Genomic DNA, 21,241 nt, shown 5'->3' on the forward strand with positions numbered 1-21,241 from the left:
GTGCTGTCTCTTTTACTTTTTCGCATTAAGTTTAAGTTTTAATCCTTCAATCTAATTCTGCAAAAACACTTAAACTTCTAAAACAACAATTCACCCCCCCTGTTGTCGTTCCCCATCGCTAACACTTTCTACAGCGTACATTGACGATTTCATGCTAAGAGTTGGCACACCCTAGACCCAAGTACTTTCTCTAAATCATAAACAACAATACAACAAGTTATAAATCATTCAAATATGGGCATGTTAATTGGTGAAAAGCGTAAAAAGTGTTTGATAAAAATTTGACACTAAGGCAAAATCAAAAAAAATCTACAATGTGTAATTTTTAAATTAGATTTTGACTATAATTTCTCTAATAAAGGCCAATGATCAATACTCAACAACTAATTTTTATTAAATATTTTCATAATAATTAAGATAACAAGATGACAAAAATACTAATTAAATTGTATCAAATATGACCGATACTTTCAACTCATCAAACAAGTAACAATTTCATCCATTAGTCATTTATCAAATAGATATACATATAAAATCTTTGTCTCTTTAGATTTATTATTAATAGTGAAAAACAAGCAAGCAAGCCAATTTCACAAGAGAAAAAGATTAGTCAACAAAATAGGAGTATAGAGGTGTTAAAAACAGACTCAATTAATTGATAATTATTCGACTTTGTAACTGAATTCGATATGTCCTCACATAAAATAGATTAGCAATTATGTTAAAATCAACATGAATATGTTAAAATCAACATGAATATAATTTCTGAATTTAAACTGACTCGAAAAATCTGATCCAAAAACCCAAATCATACCTCTAGGCTCTAGTATATGGGGATAAAATATGGGATGGAAAAACACAAAATTCAAGAGAAGTGTAAGTAATCCAATAGGGTAAGCCATTTGCCAAAAATGTCCCTTACAAATCCATGCACATAGACTTTTGTAACAAAATACAACTCATTCGAGTAACTGCATCTTTTTTTCATTTAATTCATCTCTGACTTTCTCTTTTAATCTTATTATCTAAATCTAAGTTTTAATTGCTACAAGTCAGATTTCTGCACTTTTTTGGGGACTGCTGATGAAATTTAAGTCATATTTTCCTTGGTTTTTCTGATTTTGGATAAGGTAAAATATAATGCCACCAAATTTTTGCTCATCTATTATGTTTTCAATGATCAATGTTTTCCAACTTTCATGACTTTAGTCCTTGAATTCTTTTTTTTTTTTTTTATTTCTTACCAACTTGGTATTTATCAGAATTTATCGACATTTTTATCTTAGTCTTTTTTTTGATTTCGCAATAATTATATTTTATTATTTTTTTAATTATTTTTTCTCACTTTTATTTATTTTTAATAATTTAATCGTTCATAATATTTTTTAATCTTTGTGTTAAAATTCATTGTTCAAGGATGGTAAAGGGATCGGAATAAGGGAGTTGTATTAAAATCAAACTTAAAAGTACTAGTTGTACAAATCATATGGAATTTAAGGTAAGGTACACCGAAGTACAATATTACAATTTTCAAATGGTCTTCAAATATCTTGACTAATGTTTTTTAATTTTTCAAACTTAATTGACCAGTCCCAATGACAATAAATAAAGAAGCAATTATAAGCAAAGTTTGTTCCACACTGATAAATTAAATTATTAAAGTCATTTCTTTCATTATTATATGTTTTTGAAATAATACATTATTGGCTTATAAATTTTTATGTGCACCTTGTATTTTCCTAGAAATATTTGTTGGCATTTAAAATAAATCCAACTCAGTTTATCATTTATATTTTTGTACTTTCTTAACAAATAGTTTAGTGGATTCAATTCCATAAAATAATAATATTCAAGGAAAATTTAAATCTGTATTAGTATAGGCCACAATAATTCATTGTGTATTCAAATGTTTGAATAATTGTGTTCACCGTCTAGCCCTATAAAACAAAAGTTAATCGATAATAAAAACTAAACATATTAATTAAAAGTCATTTTAAAAGAGATTATATACGCTCTACCCCTAAGGTTAATAATATTTTTTAGGCATTATAATGAGCATGAATTATTTTTTTCTATCATCTTCTATTTGAGAATTTGTACGTGTTATGAGTAATTTTCTAGTTAATGAGTCATCATTATTATCATCATCAACATACTTAGTGTATCCTACTCATATAAAACCATGATCAGGGTCTGGGGAAGAAAGAACAACGGCAGCTCAGACCTATAGAGAAAAAGTGCGGTCATAGACTCCCTCAGCTCGAGAAAGGTCATCAAAGAGAGAAAAACCTGCAACTTACAAATAGAATAAATACTCTCTCCGTTTCCTAATGTTTTTTCCGTTTAGAATATTCTACTTTGGAGAGAGAAATTTGATTAAGATTTTTAAGATATATATATATATATATATATATATATATATATATATATATATATATATATATATATATATATATATATATATATATATATATATATATATATATATATATATACATATATATATACATATATATATATATATATATATATATATATATACACACACATATATATATACATATATATATATATAAATATATACATATATATATATATATATATACATATATATATATATATATATATGTATATATATATATATATATATATATATATATATATATATATATATATATATATATATATATATATAAATATATTTATATATATATATATATATATATATATATATATATATATATATATATATATATACACATGTGTATATATATATATATATATATATATATATATATATATATATATATATATATATATATATATATATATATATATATATATATATATATATATATATATATATATATATATATATCCATGTGAGATTTCGTTAGATATTTTTTAATGTATACTTTTCTATTACATATTTTTTATAATTTTTTATGATGTGTATTTAAAGATATTAAGGCTCAAAATTTACTTTGAAAACTGTGCAAATAATAAATGGAAATAACATTTGAAAACGGAGAGAGTAGAATACAAACAAATAACTAAAAATAAAGATAAAATTAAAGAAGGAGGTAAAGAGTAATAATTTATATCATCATCTTCTTTATTTATTGTCGTTTCCAAAATCATGTAAAGAAGATGAATTGTAAAATACTAGAGACAATAAGTAAAATATCATCATAATTAATATCATACTCGAAACATTTTCAACCACAAAATCTGTTTTAACGATAATTTTAATTCCTAAATTGTTTCATTGTGATTCATAAAATCGACTTCAAATTAAATTATTAGTACACTAATTTTAAGTGTTAGGTGCAAGTAGTAGGAGTATTAAATAATCCAAAGAAGTAAATTTATAAGTTTGTTCTTGTTCATGTGCACCATGTGCTAGCCTTATGTCTTATTTGATACTAATTTTGTCATTTTAGCATGCTTACTCAAAATATTAGCCGTTAATGTTGACATCAACTATAATTTTATCTGATATTTTGTATATATAATATATAATATATAATATAATGAAAAAGTGTCCCTAATAATACAACCTTAAAACTTTCTGGCATAGTACGTCATTTCTGAAATTGTGGAAGCAAATTGAATAATTATTGCAACTAGCTACCATAAATTTAAATTATATTCAAATCAAACAAGTTTTATAGAATTAGAATCAATTCTCTTTCTTTTCCTATTCTTTTTTAAATCTTTCTTTTTCCCTTTTATTGAATTGAAAAATCTTATGTAATCTCTATTCCTTAGAGTTATCTCGTTTGATAAAAAAAAAAAAACTCATAAAACTGATTAAAAGAGACAAATTCAAAGGAACACAGTAGTATTTCTACCTTACGTCTTTACCCGTTCTGAAATACTTTCAATTATATGGTTATATATTGAGATTATTTATCCTTCATACTTATTTTGCATATCGTGGCTATTTTGTAAGGAAAATATCACTCCGAAGGATCTTATATATATATATATATATGTATATACACACATATATATTCATTTTAGTTCTGCATAATTGCATATAAAAATTATTAAAGTATTTACAATACTATATAATGAAACGGATGAACAACAATTCAAAAAAATTAGTTGAGTATTTTATTATGGGCTTATTTTTATTTAATTGTTTGCAAGTTGTTGACTTGTTGAGTGATTGAATGACATAATATGCCAAAATATATATTAATCTATATATCATTTCAGTCGAAATCATTTTTGGCAGCATATACCTTATACTCTTATTATATATTCCCATTTCAATAATAGTGATAAATTATTCTTTAAATTATTTCTCCTTTTAAATGGAGTTTCACAAATGTTTTTTAATTGGTACAAATATAGTGTACGTTTAAGTGGTGTTTTTCCGGAAGAAATTTTATTGTGGAAAATAATTTTTCTAAAAAAAAAAAAATACTTCCTCTATTTTCAAATGTTCTTCCCATTTACTTTTTTCACATATCCCAAAGCAAATTTTAAATCAAATAATTTTTATTGTAAGTCTTTAAAAATTCTGAAAAATTAATATTTAGAAAGTATATATTGTGTAAAATCTAACAAGATCCCACGGGAATATGTTTTTTTCTTATAAATCGATAATAAATCGTAGTCAAAGTTGGACACGCAAATTCGTAAATTGTATTTGAGAAAAACATAAAAAAAATGAAAAGAATAATATTTTCAATAGATAATTCAAATAATAAGTTTTTTTGTTTGATTTGATGTAAAAATCATTAAACTGATAGTTTAGGAATCAAGAATTGTTATCTACTTGCTTCAGGCCTATAGAATTTTTCTAACCTATCCCGAATCAAAATTAAAAATTGTTATGTATCAATAATCTAAATACCATTACTTATCGGTTCAATAATTATCATCTCATAATTAGTTTATACCTCAACTTTTTTAGACCATTTTTTTAAATATGAAGGAATAATAATTCATAAAATAATATATAAGGACATTTTTGTTACTTTAATAATTCATAAGTCACTTGCTCAAAATTCCCATTTATGTATGATTCTCTAATATATATGGTACCTTTAAATACCATAGAGTGGAAGGAATGTGCAATAAATCATACCTAGCTCCTAAAAGTGGATTATGATTACTGATTAGCAACTAAACAGTTTGTAATCTACTGCAAACAAATTATATGTTTAGTATAATAATATAAAATTATTAAAAATGATATAAAAAGCTAAAATATAAACACAAAACATACACTAATAATAATTAATTTGATGATAATTAAACAACTTAATAATACCTTAAATATTACAATGAATAATACATACTGATATTGAATGATATTTTAGATTATTATATAGCGTAGGCGGAAAGAACGGGAGGCTAGGTGAAAACACAAATTCTCAAATGACACTTACTTTAAGATAATTTTTATTGGGTTGGCCCAATGTATGCTTACTGTTTTAAAATAATCACTTATAACCTTAAAATGATCACTTATAGTTTTAAAGTGATCTTTTTTATAGTTTTAGAGTGATCACTTATAATCTTAAAATAATCAATTAATGAAATAGGCTAATTATATTGGTTCGTCTCATGGTGAAACGGCCTTATACAAGACTTGTTCAGGTGAGAATCAAACCAAAAACCTTACGTTGGAAATGTGGTAGGAATTGCTCCAACCGAGAAAAAACTCGCGACCCGTTTGGTTGATGGTAATAAAGTAATGGGAATGAAATGTTGTAATGGCATTAGTAATGAAGGAATGGATATGAGAATTGGTAATAAAGATTCTTTTGTTTGGTGTGCATGACTAAATAATGGTAATAGAAGATAATATTCCATTGATTGCATTTGGTTTTTAGTAATAAAAAATGGTAATGACTCTTAGTTTTATTATTGTATATTTGTATCTAAAAGCATTATTGTATCTAAATTATTCTATCTAATGATTCTTTTTTTAATAATAATATTTTTTTGAATAATTACATACATTACCTTTTTTTTCTTCATTATTTTTTTCTTCAGCTCGAAACAACATTACCTAATTTATTTACCATAGTAATACTTCATTACCGTTACAGCCTAATACCAGGTTGTTTGATGGTAATAAAAATGACCCTTTTTGGTAATTTCATTACCTTATTTTATTATCATCCATTACCATTGAAGGCATCCAAACAACCAAATTTTTTATTACTTTATTTTATTACCATTACCGCCCTCTAATACCATGTACCAAACGAGCCGTTGATTCTTTGATAATACATAATTAATCCCTAATGCTATATTGTAACTCTAGTTTAATTTAATAATTATATAAATAAACCGATACAAAACATCCATTATCAATTGCATCTATTTTTTTAATTTCATGCTCCCATTTTTGCTCTTCGAAAGCAACTCCTCACCATATTTTTATTGCACAAACTAGGTTTAATAATTTATTAACGTATTACATATTAAGCAAAAGTAATTGTTAAAAATTAGAGTAAAAATTGTAATTTATTTAATTATAAAAATGTTAAAAGGTCCATATCTCATAATCTGATATTAGTGAATTTATGCTTTTAAGTTACTGCAGATACTAAAAACGCTTTATCTGAGTCAGATCCAGCCATGCATGGCCCAACTTACATATGAATAGGATCAATAAATTACATAAAATTCAAAAAAGGTATTAGTAAAAAAATGTAAGAAATTAAATAGGTGCTCATTTTAAGGCTACCATTAATTAATCCATTATCAACAGGAATTATCCACTTGATCTGTTGACTTAATAGCATCATCCAAAATCTAGTTTTATTAATCAATGGAAGAAGAGAATATGAAAAAGTAGGTTATACTTTTTAAAAAAATTATAAAAAACGCTAATTTTGTGAGAGACTGTATTAAATTAGGCTGGACTTATTGTGAATGCCAGCATATTAACGAGGGGACACAAGTGCACACACTTCATAAGCCAAGGAGATATATACCATCCCAAAACCATATGGCAATGGGAAGAAGGTCTCTAATAGTTTATAAAGTGTGCACACCATTTTGAATTTATCGATGTGAGATAACTCATCCCAACAGACTGTCTCTTAAAAAGATGACTTTAAAATAATAAGTCTATATTTTTATTTTCTTTTTAATTTGTATTAACTATAGGCCATATATCTAATCCGTCTCTCGGAAAGACCGTCTCTCACAACAATTTAAAAGAAGTTCGTCTAATAGGTGAAAATTTTCTTTTAATCGTTGTGATATAGGTTCGATTCTGATCACCGTCCTTGTAATAGAGGATTTGTACTCAACACTTGTAGAACTACATAGAGAATCATCATTACTAAGAATAGGGAATTATTTTATCCTGAAATAAAAAAAAAATTAACGATACATAATTTTGTTAGCTCCTACATAGTGATGTTTTTAAGAGTAGTTTAAAGTGCGATGAATAAGAGTCCAGAAAAATATAAAATCTCAAAATGGATTTCATTTAATTTGCTTAAATAAAATCTTTGTTAGAGTAATTTATAAAAAAATTTATTGAGTATTCACCCAAATTTATTATTCATCATACATTTATTTTTATCCAATCTATCAATTTTGTTTTTGACATTTATTGTTCATTTATTTCCCATCAAATTACGAAATAAGTCCGATCCCTAAACAAAAAGTTATTCCAATATTTCTTAAATAAAATTAAGAAAATATATGGTCGTACTTTTAAATAGAAGATCCTATTTTCTAGAAGGACTTTATCCAAATCACTTTTAAATCTTAATAATATGCAAGTAACTTCCGATGAATACTACTTTGTTATTAACAGTACAAAGTTAATCTAAGAACATTTAAAAGTTTGTGACTTTATTTACCTTTTTTATTAAAAAAAATAAAAATTTTAAAAAAACTTGTTCAAGAAGTGTTACTTGTTATGACTTCATTAACACATTAATTTGAGGATGCAATTTTTTTTCATCTCTCTCAAACAAGCATAATAAACTATACAATTGCCATTTTGTGAATTCATAATTTCTATATTTATTAATCTATGATTTAGAAAGTAAAATAATGTTGTATCAAAAATAAGTTTTATTAATATATTGTACACAATCAAAATACCAAATAAATTTTTCCCATGAATAATAATATTTGTACCAGTTTTGAAAAGAGAAGTACTATAAGTTAGCCTAATGCTTAGGATTTTTTCTTCATTCTTATTACACTTTAATAATAGCCGTAGTGGGTAAGAAATTTTCAAACGTAAAAATCATTTAAAAAGTATAATGTATTAAATAAAATTACATAAAATTTACATCAAAAATCTGAAAAAATTATATTATAATTTGATGGAAGTAAATTAATCATATTGGGACCAAATTAAATATTTCCCTAAACAGAAAAATAAAAGTTTGGTGAGACTTTCTTTTCTTCTCTACTATCCTCCATTAATTACGAAAACATTATGATGACCATTAAATGTAATGACTCACACAATACACACACTCATAAACCCTCTTATTTTTTTCCTTTTTTTAAGGTAATTATAATTATATATTATCTTTTTTGTTTAATCTAAAAAAAAAAAAAGAATCAAATTCAATGCCCTTTTACACGTGTCAACTAACATCTTTATAAAAATTACACAAATGTAACAAAAATCAATTCAAAACGGATAAGCCTAGAGGCCCCATTAACCCTCCTCCTTCCCCTATATTTTCCCCCCCTCACCAACATCCCCTCCTCATTTCTCAAACACTCCCACATTCTCTACAACTATTCAAGAGAGTTTTTTTAGAAAGAGAAGTAACAAAAAAAAAAAAAAAATTGTGTATGGAAGGAAGAAATATGAAAAATGGTGATACTAACAAAGTAGTTGGTTCTTCTCTTCAATTAGAGAAGAACCAAATTGACGTATCCGAGTCTAGCTCGCTTAAAAAGCTAGGCTTGGTTGCATCAATTGCGGCTGGGGTTCAGTTCGGTTGGGCACTACAACTTTCGTTGTTAACCCCATACGTCCAACTTTTGGGGATTCCACATACTTGGGCCGCATACATCTGGCTATGCGGCCCTATCTCAGGCATGGTCGTTCAACCAACGGTGGGTTATTACAGTGACCGTTGCACATCTAAGTTCGGCCGTCGTCGCCCCTTCATTGCCGCCGGGGCCGCGCTAGTAGCTGTAGCCGTGTTCTTGATCGGATTTGCCGCCGATATAGGACACGCATCCGGCGACCCAAATGGCAACGTAGTAAAACCAAGAGCCATCGCGGTTTTCGTCGTCGGATTTTGGATCCTTGACGTAGCCAACAACACTCTTCAAGGTCCATGCAGAGCTTTACTAGCCGATATGGCCGCCGGATCACAAGCTAAAACCCGTTACGCCAACGCTTTTTTCTCCTTCTTCATGGCTCTAGGAAACATCGGCGGATACTCCGCCGGTTCCTACAGCCGTCTCTACAAAATATTCCCATTCACCAAAACCCAAGCTTGCGACGTCTACTGCGCAAATCTAAAATCCTGTTTTTTCATCTCAATCACCCTCTTGATCATCCTAACCATCCTGGCCCTCTCGGTAGTCCGTGAGCGCCCGTTCTCCCTAGAGGAAATCGAAGAAGAGGAAGAAAACTTAAAAAACAACACATCGGGATGTAGTAGACTTCCATTCTTCGGACAATTAATCGGAGCCTTAAGAGAATTACCGCGCCCAATGCTAATCCTTTTATTAGTAACATGCCTAAATTGGATTGCATGGTTCCCATTTTTATTATTCGATACAGATTGGATGGGTAAAGAAGTATACGGGGGTAAAGTAGGAGAAGGAAAAGCATATTCAATGGGTGTTCATGCAGGTGCATTAGGATTAATGATTAATTCAATCGTATTAGGAGTAATGTCATTAGGAATTGAAAAAATTGCAAAATTAGTAGGAGGAGTTAAGAGATTATGGGGAATTGTTAATTTGATATTAGCGCTCAGTTTAGCGATGACAATTGTTGTTACGAAATCGGCGGAACATTACCGGGCGACACATCATGTTGTCGGTGCCGCCGAAGCTCCGCTTCCGCCGGCTAGTGTCCGGGCCGGCGCTTTGGCTCTGTTCGCCGTCCTCGGAATTCCTCTCGCGGTATGTTTACTTTTTCTTTTCTTTTTATTTTTTATTTTTTACTATTTTTTCGTGGCGTTCATTATTTTTTCAAAGTTAATTTATTAATACTGTCATGTTTTTTTTGCTATTATTAAAGTAATTGTTTGACGGTGTCATTTTTTTGGTTGTTAGTATAAGGTCTTAAAATTAAATCTGTTAAAAAAATATTATTTTAAATAAGTTCTTAAGATTAAATCTTACAACAATAAAAATATATTATTTTTAGTAAGGTTCTATGATTAAATCTCGTAATAGTATGGCGTGTAAAAACACTCTATAATTAGGCTTTTAATTAAGTTGTTTTATAGTTGAAAGTTTCTATTTTATTATCTAAATAATAGGAGTTCAGTTTTCACTAATTATAATTATGATATAGTAAATTCTCCCTATGCTGATTATGGCTATGATGAAATCACTTTATAATCTTATTAATTTGTTATTTTTAAATTTTTTAAAAATATTACTTCTTGTTAGGAAACAAACCCAATTTATCTTATAAATTAATAGATGATAAATAGTATTATAAGTTTATTATATAATTGATGTGTATACAAATATATTTAAGAAACTAGTATTAAATGATCATGGTGAAGCAAAAAACAAGGAAATGTTTTGAAAAGAAAAGTTTTTTATTTTATTTTTTGTATAAACATATCATCAAAACGGAAATATATTATAAATAATTGTAATTATTGTACTATTAAATAGTTACTATAATAACAAATTTCTATAATTAGAGAAACCGTAGTCAAAGACGTATTAATTTATTTTTAATTTTTTTACAGGAAGAAATCTTTCCTTGATTTTATTATTAATAAATAAATTGAAGGACGTATTTAATTTGAAGTATGGTGGTATATGGCCAGCTTTGCTTAGTTTCTAGAACTCCTAGCCTTTTAGCTTTTGAGTATGGTAGTCCTACAGACTATAGTAACAAATAAATACGAAAATAAATTTTATACATATCTTTTTTTATAAAGTGGTGGGTCTTATTATGTCCAATAATTCTTTTTTCATTGACTTAATTTTCATAGTCAAGCAACCATGAAAAATCTATTAAGTAAACTAGGAAGTTAGTTTGGAATTAAAAAATTAAAATTTTTATCTACTTTATAAATATAATATTATATTAATTGAATTTTTTAAATCAATCCAACTAATGATTAAAAATAATAATTTTAGCGGTCAGGTTTAATCGCAATTGGAACATATACCGCTTTTCTTTTAATTATAATTGCCTTTGTCTTACTATTTTTTGTCATTCGGTTCTCTCAGCCTAACGTACGAATAATTATAATTTTAGTGAGAAGATGATTGGTTTTCCATGTTAAGTTGTTAGCATAAAGCAACACCGTCCATACTCAAGTAGTAAGAAAAATGGGCCAGTGAGTTTCGCCTTTATGCCTGGTTTCAAGTTTGAACTATTCAAATGTGTAGAATAACCGGTAAATGATTTTTAAAATATTCCTTTTTTTAAAAAATAATAAGTGTTTTACGAGACCGTATCACAACGACATGACTCCATATAATTAGCTTATTTCCTAACTGATCACTTTACAATTGTAATTGATTATAAGATTATAAGTGATTATTTTAAAACAGTATATATATATATATATATATATATATATATATATATATATATATATATATATATATATATATGTTAGACCAGTCTAATAAAGTTGGTCTCAAAATTTGTTTTTTTTTTAAAATACTGTTCTGATATTTCGAGTTTTGTATGTATTTGCTTATAGTCCAACTTCAACTTGAAGCCATTTTGGCTGCTTTCTTTAACACTGTGACAAAAACCTACTCTAAGACTTGTCCTATACTTTGATGACAATTGAATATGAATCTGAATCTGAAATATATTGACTTGCTAGTTGCTAATGTGTTTTTATTAGCCTTTATTGGCTGTCTTTGCCTGTTAAAATCCAAATTATGTAAGATCATATTAATTAAAGTCGGTATCATAATACGTATTAATCAAGTTTTCGAGTGATCAAAACAAAAAACAATTGGTGAAAATATCAATTTTAGCATCATACACTTCTTAACCGATGGGCTAATAATAGTACGTCTTATATTCGATCAGGTTTATTAACATAAAATATGTACTTATTTTTTGACGGGATAAGTAATTAATTCAGTTTATTATTAGTATTAGTAATGTGAAAAGAAGAAATATAGTTTGAAAATTTAGTCGAGCTAGTCAATTAGAGGAGGATTATGTAGCATGTTTTTTCTACTTGTTTCTAGTGATGAAAGATTAGTCAAGAACATTAGATATAAGTTAGTAAATAGGTCATGTAGGAGATAATTAATATAGAGTACCTTTATTGACCATTTAGTTTTGGTAATTTGAAATTTGAATAGTGGTTGACAAGTTTTTTCTTTTGATTCCTTTGGTTAGAATCAAACCACATAATCAATAAAGAATCTTATCCAAGTTATGTTCATCACATATTCATAACTTTATATTAGCTCCTTCTAGTTCAAGCCATCAACATTTTTAATTTTCATTTTATGCTTATATTGTATTCAAAAAATAAATAAATAAATATATATATATATATATATATATATATATATATATATATATATATATATATATATATATATATATAATTCGAATAATAAATTTATATCGGTATTTGTTTTTTCAGATCACTTTCAGTATTCCTTTTGCATTAGCATCCATCTTTTCAGCATCTTCCGGTTCCGGACAAGGTAATCAATTAACGAACTTTATTTTTCAAATTTTACTGAATCTCTCCTTAAATATATATGAAATTAGGGGTCTATTTTGGACATCTCTAATATCAATCAAATCGTTTAACAATATTTAATATTTAATTTGTAGGTTTATCACTTGGAGTTCTCAATCTTGCAATTGTTGTTCCTCAGGTAATTAATACAATTCAAACATATCATTAATTACTATCATAATCAAACTTATTTTCTTGACTATTATTGAAATATAAATAACATAACTACACGTAAAGTTAGATAGATCATATAAGATAATCAACATCTTAGGACCCTACAAGAAAACACAAGGTTATTGATTGTTCTCCTACATACAACTAACACCCAACTTCCATATATGCTGTGGCATCTAATGATGATTTTGACACTCAATAAATTAATCTTTTGCTTTCATTGTTATAATAAAGTTCCAAGTAAACTTCGCACTAAATTTACATTAACTAGATTATAATACACCAATTTTTTTATTAGACAGTCTTATCGTGAGTTGCACTTTATACATGAATTAAATAGTCCAAATAATACAAATTAATAACATATGGGCTTTTTATTTTGAAATCATCTAACCGAGAGACAATCTTTGACAAGAGTAACTCGATTATAATACGTTTTGTCTGTCCCCAAGAAATTATTACAGTTGTATATTACACACAAAAAAAAGTGGTAGGATCATTTAAATTGAGTGGGTAGTATTAAAAGATAGTTGAATTGTGGCGCTGTGCGTGTGAATAATATTCCTATTCAAGAAAATTGTAGAAAAGTAAGAAGAACGGATTAAAAAAAGTGTAGCAATTTGTTAGATTACGTATACTTGAAGCTATATTCTTAAGATCAATAGTAAGTAGGAATGAAGCACCGACCAAAAAATGAAAGCTAAACGTATGATATGATAGTGTTAAAGTTGATATCAACTTTTTCATATGTGAAGCCAATATGTCATGAAATGTAAATCTACTTTATAACTTTACATTATTACTTTTATTATTATTATTATATATATATATATATATATATATATATATATATATATATATAACTATTTTTATTAATAAGTCCTATAAACTAAAAGATTAAGTTAATGACTCGGGTTTTAATAGTTTTATATTTATATAAAATTTAAATCCGTAATTAAATCTTATGAGATCATATCGTCATGATCTCAACTGAAAGGTTAAGTTTTGAATATGTTAACATTTTAAACCCATTCGGTTATATAGGATTTAAATTTTCCTTACATGTAAGTGGATGGATTACTTGTAAATAGATAATAAATAAATCAGCTTGTTTTGTACGAGACCATCTCATCATGAAACGTATCTATATAATTAGCTCGTTTTTTCTAGGTGATCACTTTAACATACTAGATATATCTAAGTCAGCTCAGTAGAGATGATTTTACTTTTGTGAAAATAACAATAAATTAATATTTGTAATATTGTGGTGAAAAAACAGATGTTTGTGTCGGTAACAAGTGGGCCATGGGATGCATTGTTTGGTGGTGGAAATTTACCGGCATTTGTGGTAGGAGCAGTGGCAGCAGCAGCAAGTGCCATACTATCTTTTACTCTTCTACCTTCACCTCCACCTGAAGCCAAAATTGGAGGGTCCATGGGTGGACATTAATTAAATAACTCATATAGAATATCATAATTACCTTTTACTTTTCTTTTTTATTTTTATTTTACTTTACTTTATTTTGTAATTAGAGAGAAAAGAATTATTATTCAATGGAGCTTTTTAATTAATCTCCATTTATGGTGTAATTTTCTCTCTTTTTTTTATTTGGGGTACTTTTACTTTGCACCTTGTTTTTGAGATAAGCTAAGGAAGTGTTAGATGATGGGGGATTAAGCAAGAAATTGCTTGGGTATAAATATTGTCCCTCTTTGTAATTTTCAGTCACATTTGATGATATAATCAAAAATCCAAAAAATTTGAGCAAATAGAGTTTTTTTAAGCACATCGAGCAAATTCGATTTATTTTTGACAACTTTATAGTATTCGTTGCTTTGTTTCTTGTTTGAGTTGTTTCTCATTCATTCCCACTAAAATATGAGAATTAATTGCCTTAATCATATTAGAGTTATATATTTTCAACTACTCTTGTAAGAGACTGTTTCTCAGAAAGACGACCTTAAAACATAAAATTCACATTTTAATTTCTTCATTAAGTTGTATTAATTAGGCTATTTAGCCATAAATGTAATGCGTCTTTCAGAAAGACTGTCTCTCACAAGTAATATATTTTAATCAAAGTAATTATTGCCTTGAATAAATGAGGGTATTATTGGAAATAAAATAATTACTTCATTGCGAATAAAATTTTTAAAGGTACTGGTTTTAGAAAGGTGTACAAAAATGTTACCTACGGAGGTGTAAGTAGTGAATCATCCTGTATGATTTCCATGTATCACAATTATATATTGTGATAAAAATCAATCTTTAAAAATGATATATGTGAGGCTTAATTTAATCAGTTAGACACTAAATTCATCAACAATGTCATCACTTAAAAATAATCATATAAAAACTCATAGTGAAAACTTATATATGCGTACAATAATAAAATAAAAACTCATAATAATAATTTTATAATACTAATATTAATACTTAAAAAAAATCATAAACAGATTTAATTTAGTTAATTCGACTCCAAAAATGATCATCAACAATATTCTTCTTTATACGAACCTGTTACTTCTTACTTTAGTTGTTCGATAACAATCATCTTCTCATATGCTTCTTCTTCCTTGATTCTTCAATGTCTTGTTTTCTCATCTTGTTTTTTAAAATTGATGCGAGGTATATCTTTCGACACATTATCTGACTCAACATCTGAACACAAATTCTTAAATGAGACGTCTTATTGTGAGACCATCTCTAATAGGCTGACCTATGTACATTTAGTGTATTAAAGTGATCACTATAATTTTAAAGTGATCAATAACAAAAATATGCTAATTAAAGATTCGTCTCACGGTGAGATGATCTCATACAAGTGCTGACATCTAAATACTCAAAAATACGCTAATTCAACGGCATATACACAAAAACACATGAAATTTCAAGACTTAAATGAAGACAAAACTCTAATTCTTTAATATATAATTACTGACATACTTAAAATAGGCGTGAAAAAAATATGAGAGAAACTTAAAAATTAAGAGAAATAACGTTAATTTTGACATAACTATTAAATTTTTGAAACTTCTTTTTTAATTTTAAAAATTAAAACTAGTTTACATTTTTAATTTTATTTTAAAAAGGTCAATGTGAAAAGTGGATCAACCTATATAAAAGAGGACTCATGGTGAGATAGTGTCAGGTAAGAAATATTGCTAATTATTATATCATTTTTGGAGAAAATGTGTGATTACTTTAGTAGTAGGAGATTAAATTTAGATGGGCCTTACGTTCTCTTATCTACAACTTATTTAGGCTCCACATGCTTGGGCTTCTATTATAAGGCTATGTGGCCCAACATTAAGGTTAATAGCGAAATTTACTTGATAATAATAAATAGACCGTCTCTCAAAGAGACGACCAAAAAATAAAAAGCTCACATTTTTATTTTCTTTTTAATTTGTATTAATTAAGCTATTTAGTCCATATATTTAATGCGTCTCTCAGAGAGATTGTCTCTCGAAGAGACTGTCTCTCACAATTATGTATGATCTACTAAACCAAGAGCAATACGTCTATTACAAGTAACAAAAACTTTCAAATGAAATGGTATAACCGCGAGACCATTTTTGTTAGGTTATTTCAATGTATATTTACTATCTTAAATTGATCATGTATGACTTTCAACTGATCACTTACAGATAAAATAATCACTTTTAAATAGTCTTGGAGTGATGATTTCTAATCGTAAAGTGATCACTTACTGTCTTAATGTATGAAACTAAATTTCTAACATTAATGAAATGAATTAACTTTTTTTCATTCATGAAAGTCATAATTAATTTGTTAAAAATAAAGATATACCTAAATATTCGTACATATTGAACTTTTTCTCAAACCGCGATCTTGTGAAATTTATCGTTTATTTTTAGACCTATTTATATTTATTACAATATCATCTATGGATGCTTAATCTGGTTTTTTTAATGGTAAAAAGTATTATTCAATTGGTTTTAAAATGTAAAACCAAATATCAAAATTACTGGATGTCCAATCTAAATTTTAATTTATATGTTGCCTATTTATATTTTATATTCACTCTATGATATTTTGAGCTACTTTTGCTTAGACCTTTCTATTTATATCTTTTAAGAGTAAACAATACTAATCACAATGACACTTCAAAGCTTTTAGCATTTTCTATATTTAAAAAGAAAAAATAGACAATAATAATTCCAACTATATTGATATGTTATTTTACGTAAATATTAGCATACTAGTATAGAACTCCGTGCAATATACAGATCTTTTAAATATATACTCCATTAATATAAAAAAATTTGGTTTTAATTAATGATTCAATTACGTATTATCTTTTTTTATTCAAGTATTATTATTCCAATATAGCTATCACTATAATAATATTATAACAATTATTAATTAAATTAAACATTGCTAAAAATAAACTTAGTAATAAGAGAGATTAGTAACTTTAGAAAACAAATATTAATTATAGGTTAACAAATTTGGGGGGTATATATAGTGTATTAACATACAAATGGGATGAATGGAAAACAATAGACATTTGCCAGTTTAATGGGATAAATCATATATCAAATTAAATCAAAAGATGTTATAAATATGTTGTTTCTTAATTTCTAATATAAATTTCTGAAAATCATATAAAGATTCTTACTTTATTTCGTTTTTGAGTTTCAGTGTAAGTAATGTCATTAACAGATGCTATTAATATGTTGTTTCCTAATTTTCAATTTAAAATATATGTATATTATGTAAATGATTCTTACTTTATTTCGTTTTCAAGTTTTTGTGTTAGTATATTTACATATTAGAATATATGATTAAGAAAATCACATAGTTTGATATGAAACATAATATTCTTGATTAAAGGCAATTGATTTACATTCAATAATAAATAGAACTATTAGCAAACATAATTTAAATATTGACAAAATACATTGGGTTGTTTATTTATTAAGATTGTAATTAATTTTATAATTAACTGGCAAAGGCAATAGTAAAAATTACTACATTAGATCGGTCAAACAATTTCAATCAGTCAATTTTAATTCTTCATTCAAAAAATTATAATTGTGACACTTAGCATTTTGCAGTCTTTTTAATAAATATTATGATGATTATGATAATTTAAATATTGACAAAATATATTAAATTGTTTACTTCTTAAAATTGTAATTAATTCTATAATAAAATGACAAAGGTCAATAGTAATAAATACTGCATTAGATAGGTCAAATAATTTCAATCAGTCAATCTTAGTTCTCCAACCAAAAAATTACACTTGACAGAGGTTTTAGAATTGAGACACTTAATATTTTACGGTCTTTTTAATAGATGTTATAATTTCACCGTAAAATATAGAGTTTTCTTTATTCTTATGTGACTTGAGAACAATCACTATCCTGCATTGTACCAAGCAATAACAATGGTGGAAAGAATATTTTGTATTTCGTGGGTTTTAGAGTACAAAAGCTACCAACTTATACCATGAGAAAAGGTTGACCAAAATGATTGAGTTTAATTAATGGAGTTCGTTCTCAATAATATTACTTGCAGTTCAATAATCAATAAATATTAGAGAGTAAATGCTTTCTTTAACAAATTTTTGAGTGCAATTCAAGATGGCTCCTAGCGTTAAGAAATGTCTCTTTTGACCTTTTAATGTTACTGTTATCGATGTTATCATGTTTTCCCTTTGTTTCATGTGGAGTCGACTACCTTCTCATACGTTATTATATTCAATAATATATTATAAATCAGTTTATATATATATATATATATATATATATATATATATATATATATATATATATATATATATATATATATATATATATATATATATATATATATATATATATATATATATATATATATATATATATATATATATATATATATCAACATACAAACGACTTTATGAATTGCACAAATTTCTGTATTACGTATTATATGTATGAATTTGCTGGATTGATCAAAGTTATATGTTTTAAATTAGGCTGGACTTATTGTGAATGCCAGCATATTAACGGGGGAACACGAGGTGCACACACTTCATAAGCCAAGGAGATATATATACCATCCCAAAACCATATGGCAATGGGAAGAAAGTCTCTAATAGCTTATAAAGCGTGCACACCATTTTTAATTTATCGATGTGAGATAACTCATCCCAACAATATGGCATTAGTTATTTATTTTGATTCAATGTACAAACTTGAATAAATTAAGAGATTATACAATCAATTATATAAGATGTTGTAAATATAGTCCCTCACACGTACATATGTATGGCATAATGATATTGTTGTCATATCATATGCAAGGTGTATTCGATGTAATAAGAGACCATCCCATCATCTTTTTGTTATTCCATGTTGGGCAAAATGGTGTTTTGGTAAACTTTTGACATTGAAGGGTATGAAAATAGGGACCCTTTATTCTTCCACTAATATCAACACTCTCACATCATCGAATCTTCTAAAACTTTGATGTTAGATGGATTCTTTAAACTCTTTCCACATATCACAAAACAATCTGATTATTATCTATTATCTAGATGTCATTAAATAAAGCTTGCCTATAATTTTATGTAGGATTTATGGGATCAGAGCTATGCAATCTTATCTTTAACAAAGTTTGTTAAAATTAAGATTCTATTTAAAATTATTTATAGAGGTAGAATCGAATCACAGAATCGTACGATTCTACAAAACATCTTAAATATATTAAAATATATAATATTTTATCATTATTATCCATTTTAAAACTCTAAATTTATGAATTAAAGTTTCTTTGATTTTATTTTTAAGAATGTAAAGAAAAGTTTTTAATAATTAGTTTAAATCTTTAAACCGATTAAGAAATTAAATTTTTTAAAAGTTTTCATGATGATACATTTGAAATTTATTTATATAAGTGAAAGAGATTAGTGAAAGATGGTAAATAAAAAAAATTAATAACAATTATTACTAAATTAGTAGAGTCGGATCGTTAAATCGTAGGATAATAGAATCGTGTTATGATTTTACATCTAAAAATTTTATTCTAACTAGAATCGTAAGACTCTACAACTTTAACATTCTACCTACGATTCAAATTGCTCACTTGTTTTGAGATTATAAAATCGTAGAATCGTAGATCAGAATCGCGATTTTAACAACGGTGATCCTTATAATAACAAAATGGTTGTTTTTTATTGATTTATAATAACAAAACTCATCACAACTTCTTATGAGTAAGACAGGGGCGATTAGTTCTAGGCCCATTTAAGATGTCCGATCACCTAGGACCCTAGAAAAAAGGAGCCTCACGTATTAACAAACTCGTTATAGTTCATCAGTTAAGCGTAGCTCAGTTAGTGATGTGTTTCTTATGATATTGTCGGTTAATAGTTCAAAATCTATAACGTTAAGTTTTTGTGAAAATTTGGTCTCTATTTTACCATTGATGGTTCATGAATAGTCTCAATTTACTAAATATAATCAATAAGTAAATAGGGTTCCTTACTCTTTACCCCGCCCCTGAAGTAAGAAGCATATATTATTGAACGAGTCATTTTAATTTGAAACAAAAGAATTAAATTTTGTTGACTCCATCAAAAATAAATACGTCATACCCAAAGAAAATCTCTATGGATTGCTTAATGGTTAGGTTAGAGGACCACGAGAGATGCCACAAAACAATAAATTCAAGGGAAAAAAAAGGTGTTTAACTTTGCATATGTTCAAAGTTTGATATGAAGTATGACTAGAGCCAAACAAGGCCTAAGATGAGATGAGTTGATCTAGAAATGATAAGATGATTTTTTTCATTTAAGTAGATCATGTGAATTGCCCCCATAATGTGGGTTGTAGGTGGTCCTTGATATGTTATATGGTGGGGAAAATATTATTTGGATGCTTCTAGAGTTGGTGAACAAAAGGGGGAGAATATATGTCCTCCAATTAATTAATAAAATATTTGAGACTAAAATACATATTAAATATTTATAATAATTAAAGCTTGATTTTGAAACAAAATGATTCTAATTTTGCCTACTTGCATGTTAGGTACTCCTAGGTTTTTTTGGAAGGTATTGTTGTGTTCTTGACATTGATTTTTGTATTGGGAGGATGACAAGTGTGAATTAGGCCAGGTAAACTTACAATTAATTGTTTTTTGTTTAAAGAAATGATAATAATGG

At 26.7% G+C, this 21,241-nt stretch overlaps 1 protein-coding gene across 1 annotated transcript; it reads left to right on the forward strand.

Moving 5' to 3' along the window:
* The first annotated feature begins 8,645 nt into the window (after positions 1–8,645).
* Positions 8,646–14,834, forward strand: LOC130809902 (sucrose transport protein). Its single transcript, XM_057675759.1, has 4 exons — positions 8,646–10,098; positions 12,789–12,852; positions 12,986–13,029; positions 14,344–14,834. The coding sequence occupies exons 1-4, from the start codon at positions 8,806–8,808 to the stop codon at positions 14,512–14,514; spliced, it is 1,572 nt and encodes a 523-aa protein (XP_057531742.1). The 5' UTR covers positions 8,646–8,805; the 3' UTR covers positions 14,515–14,834.
* The last annotated feature ends 6,407 nt before the right edge of the window (positions 14,835–21,241 follow it).

This window comes from Amaranthus tricolor, chromosome 4, assembly GCF_026212465.1.
Source record: "Amaranthus tricolor cultivar Red isolate AtriRed21 chromosome 4, ASM2621246v1, whole genome shotgun sequence".
NCBI classification, from domain to species: domain Eukaryota; kingdom Viridiplantae; phylum Streptophyta; class Magnoliopsida; order Caryophyllales; family Amaranthaceae; genus Amaranthus; species Amaranthus tricolor.

What these genes read in the sequence shown, in the direction of transcription:
- LOC130809902 (XM_057675759.1), top strand. Translation starts at nt 8,806, where the DNA reads ATGGAAGGAAGAAATATGAAAAATGGTGATACTAACAAAGTAGTTGGT. An exon ending in TCCTCGGAATTCCTCTCGCG is followed by an intron (nt 10,099 to 12,788) that starts GTATGTTTACTT and finishes TTGTTTTTTCAG; the next exon opens with ATCACTTTCAGTATTCCTTT. An exon ending in TTGCAATTGTTGTTCCTCAG is followed by an intron (nt 13,030 to 14,343) that starts GTAATTAATACA and finishes GTGAAAAAACAG; the next exon opens with ATGTTTGTGTCGGTAACAAG.